This window comes from Saccostrea echinata, unplaced genomic scaffold, assembly GCF_033153115.1.
Source record: "Saccostrea echinata isolate AGI-Se365-2 ecotype Australia unplaced genomic scaffold, CSIRO_AGI_Sech_v1 ptg000009l, whole genome shotgun sequence".
NCBI lineage: Eukaryota > Metazoa > Mollusca > Bivalvia > Ostreida > Ostreidae > Saccostrea > Saccostrea echinata.
Window position 1 is genome coordinate 24,776,892 of NW_026889758.1, and position 13,109 is coordinate 24,790,000.

The following is a 13,109-nucleotide window of genomic DNA, read 5'->3' on the forward strand; positions in this document are numbered from 1 at the left end:
TCAGAAAGCTCGCTTGAGCTTTCATCTCAGGTGAGCTAAAAAGTGAGCTAACTTAAATGTTATTGCCCCGGAAATGGGACAAAGTACTGACTTAATTGTTTACTAAAATGTAGTGCAATTCAATCAGCTAAATGAAACTTTCTTCTTTGTATTCCATAAAGTTACAACTTGGGTTCATTCAACATGCTCAATGTGTAGCTGTAGAACTCACAGGCGCCTGAAGTGTGGATCGATAGACCCCCCCCCCCCCTTAATAAAAAAAAAAATGTAAGAGATTATAATTTCTCAAAAATATAAAATTTCCGCATCAATCACATCCATATGTCGTTTTATGCAAGCAGATTATACTTTTTCTTACGTTAAGAGAATGGCCTTGTACGGTACAATAAAAAGTGTATTTTTATTATAGCGCACAAGGCCATTCTCTAAACGTAAGAAAAAGTATAATCTGCTTGCATAGAACGACATATGGATGTGAATGATGGGGGAAATTTTATACTTTTGAGAATTTATAAGCTCTTCCATTTTATTTTTTTTTAAGAAGGGGGGGGGGGGGGCTATCGATCCACACTTCAGGCGCCTGTGGTAGAACTGTGACTCTCTGGTCAACAAAATTCGAACAGGCAATTAACCAGAGATTTGTCTGTTTGAATTTTCTCAATCAGAGAGCTACAGTTCTGCAGCTAAATTGTCTGTCCGAATTTTCTCAACCAGAGAGCTACATGCAGAATGTGGTGCCAAAATTTGGTGGAAGGGAAAATTGTAGGTGAAGTCTTTAAAAGCTGGCAAATTATGCATAAATTGTATTAGACTGTTTTTTTTAAAGAATTAATTAGATAACTTGTAGTCATTGAATTCCATATTTTATAATGTGTCAGTTCAACAGATGTATGTTACTAGAATAAAATCAATTTTCAAGAAATTTTTTCCACTTTATTACACTGACAAATACACAGTTTTGCAGCTATTGCATTAACTTGAAAAATAATTCAGGCTTCTCATGTTTACCCACTTGAAATAGCAAATGTCTGAACTACACAACTGTTGATGCTGAGATTTCAAGAAACTGCTATCTCAGACAATTACCAAGGATGCTTAGTATTAAACATCATATAGCTTTTAGAATTAAACCATGCTCATGTCAGAGAAAAAGAAAACTTTGAGGAAAAAGTTTTTATTTTAATCCATTCAAAATCTGAACACAGCTTTAATGTCACCACAACAAAGTGACAAATGGGAGAGTCACCAAAGTACATTGTATCACAATAAATCATTATAATTATATGATAACAAAAAAATATATATCCCTTATCATCATGTTTGAAGGAAAAATAAAAATCTACAAATAATGAACAGTTTGTAGATGAAGGGAGACAATGTTGTGGAATTAGTCAACATCAAGATCAAACATAATGGCATTGGAGAAGTCAAAAGCACACCTAGTAGTGTGATCCTGAGTGGTCAGGTCAGTGACATTAGGGGCCTTAGACTGGGTCAGGGGAACAGGGTCAGCTTTGGATGTCTCCTCCCAGCTGAGTGACGTCTCTATCTTGTCCCCTGACTTCTCAGAGGAATCTCCTGGCCCCTCCAGTCCACTCTCTACACCGGAGTCTTCACCACTCTGCTTGGCAGATAACTTGGATGATTTATCTAGCTGCTCTGTGAATTTTGATTGCTTAGAATTACCAATCTCAGTTGGATTAGTCCTATAATCTAGTGGTTTGTCTTTGACTATCACATGAACTTCCTCTTCATTCGTTCCATTCACATCTTTCTCTTCAATTTCACCATCATCATCATCACTATAACCGCAGTGCTCTGACTTTGCCATTGACAATTTCTCCTTGATATTTTTCACTAGCTTGCTTTCAACACTCTCCATGGCAATGTTAGACGTCTCTAATACATCAGAGCTAATTTTATCATCATCTCCAGTTTCTTTTTCACTGCTCCTTCCTTCTAAAACGTCCTCCTGAGACTTGACTTGAGCCTTGTATGAATCTGGATCATTTCCTGTCCCAGCCTCCTCCTGGATACCAACTTCCTGTTTATCACTGTTGGGGGTATTTTCTTCATCCTCTTCTACAAATTGCCTTGGTTCCAATTCCTCTCCACTAGATGTACCCTCTATAAAAACAAAATGCTTCAACATAATAAATCAAACAAAACAAATTAAATTTCAATAATCCATAATCAAAATATGAGTCACAAGTCAATCTTAACTTGTCTACCATAAAAATATTCACATCAATTAGGATACAAGCAGTCCATTTATTTAAAATGTTAGATGTTTGAAAAATGACCGTTTAAACAGTACAAACATATCTGATATTTTACAAACCTGAGCCCCCACTGTTCAGACGCTGACGGCCACTTTTCTTTTCATCTCTTTTCCTGTTTCTGCGACGTTTGCTCTTCAGAGCTGTAGTCATGGAAGTGACAGATGCTCCTGAGCGGAATGTAGTCTGATCTATACGGTCATTAAACTTGACCGATTTCTTGAATCCAAACAGGTCCTCTCGTGGACTGCTTGGACTGCAGCTGCTATTGGAGCTTGTCAAATCCTCACTGGACTCTGACACTGTACGTTGCTTTAAAATTCCCTGCAGATTACAGACTTCTCGATCATGAACAACCTGTTATAAATATATCATAATGTGAAGATATATAAAACTGTTGGTAGAAACTGAAGAAATCAGAATTTAAAGATATTCATATTTGCTTGCTCCATAATGTTACCTGTAATTAAAATTCACATATACATGAATCTTTACTTAGGATCCCCTATGAATCAGTGCATGTCACTTTTGTTACTTCTTGGTGAGAAAGTGTGTTCAATTGTTGTAATGCTACCTGAATATCTGCTGATGGTGGACCGTTGTCTACAGAAGCCAACTCTTCTTCCTCAGAATCAGTCAGAGGGGTAACAGTCCTCGAGCCTGATGATGATGTCTGGTTTGCTTTCACATGTTGCTGCTTGTTCTTCTGGAAAACGAAAACCATCTTGGATGTTAAAAGTGAAATGCACCTTGTAAAATGCCCCATTGAGAGTCATCTAGTACATCAGTATTTTTTTTATCAATTATTATCTTAAACCATGTAAACTAGATCTGTCAGTTAAGTTTTGGTATGTTGTACTTCTAGAAGAACGTCATTTTCATTGCTTTAATGCATTACCTTGACCTTTATTGCCAGTTTCTTTTTATTCATTTCAGTCACAACAACAGAGGTTGTATTTTCTGATTCTGGTGTAACTTGTTCTGTTTCTGCAGTCAACTGATTGAGCTCTGTCAGAAGGTTCTTCTCTGTCACAAACAAGTACTCCTGAAATGAAAGTATAACCATAAACAGTTCAACAGTCTAGACGAACTCCAAAAATAGCGTTAACTCCGAAAACGAAGTCTTTGGCTCCATCATGCATTGCAGCAAAATGGCGTCCGATGTAAACAAACGATGGATTGTCGTTCGCTTTCTCCAAATATACGGCTGCGTAATTGTGTATTTAGTGCATTATTACTTCATTTTATTTTTTGTTGAATGGATAATTGCATTTATTAAATTATTTTGTGAAAATTGACTTATTTATCGCTTCAAACTCTTGCATAATTGTGAATTGGATATACGACATCGAATTCAATACTGCAGGTAAGAAATATTTTCTTATTTAATTTATTGTCTCCTTGATTTAAATTTTATGTCGTTCCTGCAATAAAGGTGCTTTTATTTGTTTTTGAAGACACGCAACTTGTATTTATTTTAATCAGAAAATGTGCATTTTTCACCACGGAGCAGAGATATTAACAGGTTCATTTTTAGAAGACATGTTGTGCCCTTAATATCTAGAAGAGTGGTTTTTAAAGTCTTCATATTGATAGATAATAGTTTTAAAAATGTTTTCATAATAATATATGTTCGTATGTGATAAAAAATCGGTAAATAACGATGGTAAAAACTTACGCGTTCAATTCAGATGTCGTACACAAATAAAAAACCGGAATGCTAATTTCTGTGTAAAATTCAGTCAAGTTTTTAACAGTTACAATATATATTGTCCCATTTTGCATATATATCCCTTTTATTATGCATATTTACTTCTCAAAACGTATTATTTTCTCTGTAATTGATCTGACTTGAAACGTTAACTTTGAAAGTAAATATCTCCTTTTTTGCAAATAAAATCAAAAATCTGACAAATACGATCTCTTCCGAAGTCTTTTATTTAGCATTTCTGAGTACTGATATAATTGCCATACTTTCCAAAACTTTGCACGGACAGTTTTTGTAGACCCATCATTTTTGCCGAAAAATCGCCAATTTTTTTGTGTGTGCGCATGCGCGGACTCGATTTTCGGAGTCTTTTTCAGTCTCAATTTCTTACTTCCGGAAACGCTGTTTTTGGAGTTCGTCTAGACTGTTCAAGTACTATAAATGCTTATATTGCAGAACACTGTATTTTATCACAGTAAATATAAGGGGCCAGACAAACCAAATCTGTTGGGAATTTCCATCATTTACAAAAATAATTTCGATTTCCCCCTTTAAACTTGGAACCGTTTGGAATTTCCAATTTTTTTTCGTATAGAGAATGGCAAATTTAGACAATAAATTCATAAAACATTGTGATTATACTACTACTCATAAGTCCACTAAAATAAATTTATTTATGTTATTTAAGTCCACATTAACTTCTATGAAAAGTAGGTCAATCAGCTGACATTAATACATTCTCAAGAAAATTCGAGACGTTTAAAATGAAAATAAAGAACTAAAGATAATTAATTCAAGTCAAAATTTCACATATACAGTAGACCTAAATGCATAAAAATAACCCCTTGATTATTTTCTTATTCGTGAAAACATCGATAGGACTATTTATTTTTTGCAATGGCAGCGATTTCGGACAGAGCAGCTCGAGAGAACGCCCATGTGCTTACCTTTAGAAAATGAAATGCACCAAATGTCAGCTATCAATTTAAACTCAGAACGATGCAGAAATCTTTCTGGGTTAAAATAAATATATGTTCAACGAAAGGAAATTTATCCTACGTGCAATATCTACCAACTCCGAGTCATTTACACTTGATCGACCGTTTTGAGGAAGCCGTTTGAGCATGCCTCACAGGCAAGGTCAAGGTCAGAATGGTTGTTTGTTCCGAGTGTCGGAGTGACCACGTTGTTTGCAAGTGTTTTTACTGCTGCAAATTATCAAATTATGAATACATATAACATTCCGAGCCTTTCTTATTGGTTCGTTATATTATCAATTACAAAAACACTTTCTAGATCTTTATGATGAAAGATCATCATCTGTGGGAATAAAAGGCGGATCCAAGATTTTCTAAACCATAAAAAAACAAAATCAAAAAGACCCCCCCCCCCCCAAAAAAAAAAAATTGAGGTAAGGGTGTTAAAAATACTCTACTCCAATCACACATGATAGTGACATACTTTACAACCCTAAAGTTTGAAATGTTTCATATTTTATCGACAAACAAAGGCCTTTATCTATCCTCACAATACAGCTTAAAACCTATATCAAGAGGACATATTGATTCTGAGTTTGAATTTGGCAGAGATGAATGGAATTAATATTGTGCACCTATTTTGTCAAAATGTTTCTAATCTAAATTAATTCTTACTCAAATTGTCATTACATGATCAAGTAACCATGTGGCCCACCATAGGACCTTAGACCCTCACCAAGCTTTTATTATAAAATTTATTTTTATTTTTTTTAACCCAAGCTGAATTGCTGCATATGCCAATATGTGTATAAAAGAAACGGGGATGAAGATTATGTACCTGAAGCTGATCTTCACTGCTGCCTGCATAGAACATATGCCAATCTCTTCTAGCCTTCTTTGCCTTAAGGATGGTCAGCACAACATTTGCTTCATTCACATCTGAAGTGCAGTACTCTGGGACAATGTCACAACCTTTCTCAAATTTGACAATGAAGCGATAGTGTATTGGAAACCCTCCTGACCCTCTGGACAAAAACTGAACCTGACAACTGCTTGAAGAGAGATAAGTTAATGATACAGAGTCTTGGAGTACATTCCAAACCTTCAAAACAAATGAAACAGCTTCAGTGTCCTGACTAAAGGTAAAATCTGGAAATCTGTAGGCAACTTTTGGAGCAGAAGGGATATTCAGAGGCTCAGAATATAGTGGTTTAGTTTCAGGTGAAGTGGGAGTGTCTTCCAAATCATCAATCTCCTTTAAATCTGGGAGATCATCAATCTGTGGAATCTCTTCAATTAGTTTTAGGGATTCTTCTTGGTTTTTCTCTTCCTGAGTTTCCACATCTCTGGCTCCAGAAAATGGCATCTCTACTTGTTCCAAAGGTAATACTGGTAAAGTTACAATCAAACAGTGCTTTGACTTGTCAAATCTAGCCGAACCTTGCTCATCATCCACAGGGTAAGGCAAATTTAGGTCCAACTTGTACTTTGCTGGTTTTTCTGATGACAAAGACAGTTTTTTTTCAAAGACATCCAGTTCTACCTGGTTTGCCGAGTCTAACAGAGGTAATTCAATTCTGATTTCTAACTCATTTGGTCTGGTACTGGTTTTAGCATCTGGAGCATTTCGATATTCCTGCATGTCAATATTTGACCTATGTTTAATGGAATATTTAGGCTCAGCTGGTCCATCTTTCTTTTCTGGAGCTTTCTGGGATTTAGTTTTCTGACCATCTTCTTTCTTCTTATTTTTAAGCTTTTCTCGCATTTCTTCACTTTTTTCAGCACTTGTCTTATCATCATATGGGTAGGGAATATTCTTCAAAACACTGTCAGGTTCTTCATTAGATGACTTCTTGGTTGCTTGGTTTGATCTTGTTCGAATGACAGTTGCAACAGGAACACCCTTATACTTCATTTTCATTGGTTTCAAATTCTTGCGATCAAATTTTACACCGAACTGGTTCTCAATACCTTCAACAGCAGTGTCCTCAACAAGCTTCATAAAACGTGGATTCTCTCCCATTCTGTATGTGTCAGGGTGAAACACCACATCAAACACTTTGCATTTCCCACCAGATTTGGCAATATCATCTCGGGGTGGAGAAAAAGCGTGAGGAATCTGCCAGTGCAAACCTTTACGACCGTTGCTAACTTGAGGGGTGGAGTGTGGAGTATCAATTTTGTCATTAACACAGATATTGATGAACGCCTTCGTGTTCCCGTCTACACTCGTTTTAATGCAGTGACCTGGTTTGGGATGAACAAACTGGACATCCATTCCTCTTTCATTCTCCATTTGTGTGATTTCTTCCTCATATTTCTTTCTGTTTTCTGGATTGGATATTTCTTCTGCATACTCAACAAAGAGTTTTCTAAATTCTTCATTCTTTAGAGCCTCTCCAATTTGCTTAATTTCGTCTGATGAAAGATTTAGATCTTCGAATTTTTCTTTGGACGCCATAGTTGTTTAGACATGTACCTTGACGACTTAGTCTGTGTAATTTAGACGCTTTTCAGAACAAAATCCACACTCCGTAAAAAACGGAAAAATGGCAGGTGCCCGTTGTCACATTTAAACATTATAAAAGTGAAAAATATATCATCAAAAAATGACCAATGTTAAATGAAAATGATTATAAAAAAGAGTGTTAATATTTTAAAGCCACAGTAAATTTGGTAGTGTTGTCCATTTTGTCCAATGAAATTGCAGTGAACGGAACTCTTCGGTTGTTACCTATTTATGATAGGCAAAACTAAGAAAGAAACCGAAGAACTTGACAAATAGCCCAGTTGCAGTATCCTCTACAAATTAGTCTGTGGAATTCAGAATAAAGAACATGGCAGGTGTGCTGTTGAGAGTAGGATACACAAGAAGTGTAAGTGTGCCATGATTTGTGTTCGTCAGCTTATTACTTGGGAGAAAATTTCTCCTTTCAGTTGGACCAACTTAACGTTAAGGTCACTGAACTTGCAAAACACGGGGGACTGCAGAGTCCATGGGTACCCATGAGGTAAAAGGAGAAATAACAGATTCATCATCACACTCTTATGTTAGTAACAATAAAGATATGCACACTAGCAAATAGTGGATGTGTGTATTTTTATGCACTTTTGCTTAGATTAACAGGTCCACCTCCACAATCTCTTGATTTAGCTATGTAGATTGATTTAGCTATATAGCTTTATTAAGCTATTCAGAATAGTTTAATTTAGCTATTTTATCACACATTTTTCAGAAATTTGTCATTTTTTCAACATGTACAAAAAGTCACACCTTCGTGCAGTGATAATTTTCAACCTTGAACTCTTCTAAAAACAATGCATGTAAAAATCACCAGGGACCTATATACTAGTTAGTATATAGGTCCCTGAAATCACTCATTAAATTGCATCTCCTTGAGAGAGTTCTAAAAGTTTTGGGGCTATATAAAGCAATTGATTTGTAACCATACAGTTAAATCTTGAATGAAAATATAAAGGAGGTCTCATAGTCAACAAGATAATTGATAGGTAATGACAGCACGATGGGAAGTAATCATATTTATCCACTCCTCACCGCACACAAGGTAGTGTACAGTTACTCAAACAATGGTAATTCATCTTTTGCTTAAAAGTATTCAAAAGCTGCAATGTTAAAACTATCATTGATTTGGGTTGCTTTTTTGATAGCCCATATAGTAAATGTATGAATAGTCAAATGCTTGTGACTTTTTGTCTATTTCTTACAAAAAAAAACTTATTTGTGAAAATCTGCATATAAATAGCTTTATCAAGCTATTTTGAATAGCTTAATAAAGCTACATAGCTATTTCAAGCTATATAGCTAAATCAAGAGGTTGTGCAGTGCTGGACCTGATTCTGGAAGAAGTAATACTCAAATATTCACATGATACAGAGGAATTAGTCCTACCTTTCACATATTTCTTTTTGTATCCAGTTTTGTGCAGTCAAAAGCTTTGCTTAGAGCAAAATTTTTATATTTGATCCTTATTTACTGACCAAACCAGGATTCAGGCTGGCGTAGCTGGTTCAACCTCTGTTGGCCAGATAGCATGTATAGGTCAGCTGGTAGACCACTTTTCTAGAGTTTGGTAAAAGGGGGGGGGGGGGGGTGAACCTGGTCTGGTCTGTTGCATTTTTTCCTTCCAGTTACACAGTTTTTTCAAAGAAATTTTCAACCTTATATTGTTTTTAATGCCATAATGGGTACAATGATTTCAGGTAAATTTTAATAAATTATGAATTTATAATTAGATTTACCATGTTTACCATCAAACATCATTATCTCAAAGTTGATGGGACTGAGAAAAAAACATAAGATATCCGGGGATTCAAGATGTTGAGGGTAAAAATACTGAAAGAATAAGTTGTTGGGATTTCTAAATCTCTTCAACATATCCACGGTATTCAATATATCAGTTTTTGAGATACCGATGTTTAGCTGTATTTAAATATGTCCATTTTTGTGAATCTGAATAAGCATTATAAATTTTTTTTTATAGCTGATTAAGATAATATGAAATTGAGAACATACCGGTATGATATACAGTCAAACCTCGTTATCTTGAACTCAATGGGGCAGAGAAAAAACTTCGAGATATCCAAGGGTTCGAGATATCGAGGGTTAAATACTTGAGAAATACGTGGTTAGGACTTCCCAATCACTTCGACGTCATATCCATTGTATTTGAGATATCCGTGTTCGAGATACCAAAGTTCAACTGTAATGCTATGCTCAGGAATAAATAACTGTAATTAGGGTAATGCAGGGTAATGCATTTTGAGAGAAATATTCTTTTTTTTCAGATTTCAACTTTGAAGAATTTGAACCGACTGTACTCATCTAGCTCAGCAGTAAGGCATATTTTATGCAAATTATTTATTAGGCCAAATAGCATCACATTGAAAACATTGTAAATGTGCTGCTTCAGTAATGCAAGCAGAAGTGTATGTATGAAATCTACCTTGTATATCATGTTTTGAAATTTTATAATCATCAGGGATAGACATTAACTTTCAGATTTACTTGCCCTTCGGGCAAGTGATCTCAAACTTTGACTTGTCCGAACGCAAAACTTGGTTGCCCAAAATAAGGAAAGAACTTCAGAAGAAATTTTTTTATTACTGTAAATATTATGACGAAAAAATGTGACCAAATACACTACCGTCAATTTGGTAAGGTGAGGTACCTGAAAAAATTTCGATGCTGCGTTTGTACATAAATGTATACCACTGTCCTTGTAAATTTAACCTGTTAGCACATACTGCCATATAGCAATAACCCTCCGTTTTAATAAAATTCATATTTGTAAAAATTATTTTCGGTAGGATTCTTTTGTGAATCGTGAATTTCTGAGATAACTGTGAAACAACGCAGAAGGAAGATAGTTGCTACGTAACACACATCGGTCTTTACCTTGATCAGGATACATCGTGTTAAACTGTACTTATATTCTGTAAGTGAATAAATAATCTAAGTTCCAAATAAGAAGTTAACAAAAATGTTAGACGAACAGCATATTTACCAGGGGAAAAGAACGGAATAACGAATCCGATTTTCAAATGAAAGGTATAATCCAGAAATGCTGACAAGGAATTCCGAATACAAAAACAATGTCAGTCAGGTACCTGGCGGAAATCAAGTCTTCAATTTATTGTCTTTTATATAAATTAATGTAAACTAAATAAATATGTACATTTCTACATTTCTATGAGGAAAAAATCACTTGCCCGATCGGACAAGTACGTCGCAAGATTCACTTGCCCGAACTGAGAATTTACTTGTCCCGGGCAATCGGACAACCGTTAATGTCGATCCCTGAATTCATATGAAAAGTTGATAAACACAGTAGAATTAATTGCTTAGGGAACATTTTCCATTCAAACTAAATGTACTTCTTACTTCAGTTTAAAGGCATAGTTGTTGTTGCATGAAGAATACTGTTGGCCATCTCAAAGCTACCCAAAATATGCATAAAATATATATAAAGTAAATATTAAAAACAAATATCAGTTTTGGAGTTGTAATTTTAATTCACTTCAAGATATTTAGAAATTCTCATTTTTCTGTTTCCTAAAGGTTGGGCTAAGTTTGGTATGTGACATGCTTGGATTCCTAAACAAAACATAAAACCATATATGATATCATTCAATATTATGCTTGGATTCCTTAACAAAACATAAAATCATATAAGATATCATTCAATATTTTGTTTTGCAGCCAACAACAAAATTGTTCATCGATGGAAAGTTTGTGGAATCAAAGTCAGATGTATGGATTGATGTTCATAACCCAGTAAGTACTAACGTTTTGTATTCTAGATCAAAATAAAATAACTGTGTTGTCTCATTCTGTTTGTAAAGCAGTATTAACTTTCTTCAAGGCAACTAATGAAGTAGTGACCCGTGTCCCCGAGGCAACCCAGGAAGAAATGGAGACTGCTGTTGCCTCCTGCAAAAGGGCATTTCAAGACTGGTCACAGACCACAATCCTTACCCGTCAGCAAATGATGTTTAAATTTCAGAACCTCATCAGAGAAAATCTGGTAAATTAAACATAAACCAGGGTAAACATTGGAGAAATGTGAAGATGATAAATCCAGCAAAAGAAAGCAGTCTTTCAGAATCACATTGACATTCAAAAATCATATAACCTGATTTTTGAAGGTTACATTCACTGGATTTCTACTTGATACACCTAAGCATGACTATTTCTTTGTAACTTTATGGAAAGTTTTATTTAGGAAAAAAAATCATATTACTATATCTTTTTAGTTCATGTCATATACCGGTATTATTACTTAGACATTTTAAAAAAAGAAAAGCTTGTATGTTGTATTTTTTAAATGGCATGCATGTCTTCTTTTGACGTAATATTTATTCACATGAAAAAAAACTCTTTAATAGCAAGAGAAATATTACTATATTTACCAGGTATATTAATTTTAAGGGAAAAAAAGCGATACAGAATGCATATTTCATATAATTGAAGAGGAATTACATAATACCCAGAGTTTCACTGTGCTATTTCAGAGTGATATTGCCAAAAACATTACTTTAGAGCAGGGGAAAACTTTGGTAGATGCTGAGGGAGATGTGATGAGGGGACTTCGTAAGTATCAATCTATTTTTAATATTAATTACCAGTTATTTAAAGACTTAATACAGAGGGTTTTTTTAAAATTCCTGAATGTCATTATACAGAAATGGAAGTATCATTCTCCCACCTTATAAAAACCCTCCACAAAAACATTTTGTATTCTTTGTTTAATGTTGTTTTGTGACTGAGTAAATATTAATATGAGCCTTAATTTATTGTAACAGAGGTTGTAGAGCATTGTTGCAGCATTACCTCCCTTCAGCTGGGGGAGACTTTACCAGGAATTGCCAAGGATATGGACACAATGACTTTCAGAGTTCCCCTTGGAGTCACAGCTGGAATCACCCCATTTAACTTCCCTGCTATGATCCCATTATGGGTTAGTAAGACACCTATGTCATTGAATTTCTTTGCACTCTTAATGATAGTGTAACAGCAAAGAGATTTAAAGAAAGGAAGTACAAAGGAATTTCAGGGTTTTTTTTTTTATGCTAAGAAATCCTCTAATCCCCATCCCATTTTGTCCATCATGCAGTCAAATGTACGATGCAAACATTTTCTTTCTTTCTACTTTTAGATGTTCCCTATGGCCCTGGTGACAGGAAATACCTGCCTAATGAAGCCGTCTGAGCGTGATCCTGGAGCTTGTATGATGCTGATAGAGATGGCCAAAGAAGCAGGTTTTCCTGATGGAACTGTTAATGTCATTCATGGCAGACATGATGGTATGTAGTAGACAGGGAAACTTATACATAAGAAACTGGTCAAACATCAACTGTAGGTTTTGAAAGTTTACTTGGGTTTTCTGCATGTGTTTTAATATAATTTTGCATATTTTACGCTGCAAATATTTGACACCATCAGACTTTTAACATTTTGTAAAGTTTTAAAGTTGATTTACTTTGTAGGACAAAAATTTTAACTTCAAATATAGCTTCTAAATTTTCCATTATGTGTAAGTACTTTCAAAGTATGCTTGATTGCAACAAACCCTACCCCTTTCAGACTTTGAAAAAATAATAATGTATACATATCTGTAAATG

General features: G+C 34.9%; 2 protein-coding genes across 2 annotated transcripts in view; one reads left to right on the forward strand and one right to left on the reverse strand.

The window, feature by feature from the left end:
• Positions 1-1,158: 1,158 nt before the first annotated feature.
• Positions 1,159-7,428, reverse strand: LOC133182085 (protein kintoun-like). The gene is made up of 5 exons (XM_061316804.1): positions 5,803-7,428; positions 3,178-3,324; positions 2,854-2,985; positions 2,342-2,636; positions 1,159-2,127 (listed from the first exon to the last, which is right to left on the reverse strand). The coding sequence occupies exons 1-5, from the start codon at positions 7,426-7,428 to the stop codon at positions 1,388-1,390; spliced, it is 2,940 nt and encodes a 979-aa protein (XP_061172788.1). The 3' UTR covers positions 1,159-1,387.
• Positions 7,429-7,743: 315 nt separating this feature from the next.
• LOC133182086 (probable methylmalonate-semialdehyde/malonate-semialdehyde dehydrogenase [acylating], mitochondrial) overlaps positions 7,744-13,109 on the forward strand; it is a 14,387-nt gene continuing 9,021 nt past the window's right edge. The window contains exons 1-7 of the mRNA XM_061316805.1: positions 7,744-7,843; positions 9,774-9,821; positions 11,188-11,262; positions 11,351-11,512; positions 12,000-12,078; positions 12,291-12,445; positions 12,644-12,791. Coding sequence (XP_061172789.1) covers positions 7,805-7,843; positions 9,774-9,821; positions 11,188-11,262; positions 11,351-11,512; positions 12,000-12,078; positions 12,291-12,445; positions 12,644-12,791 — 706 coding nt within the window. The 5' untranslated portion in view covers positions 7,744-7,804. The remainder of the gene's footprint in view (positions 7,844-9,773; positions 9,822-11,187; positions 11,263-11,350; positions 11,513-11,999; positions 12,079-12,290; positions 12,446-12,643; positions 12,792-13,109) is intronic.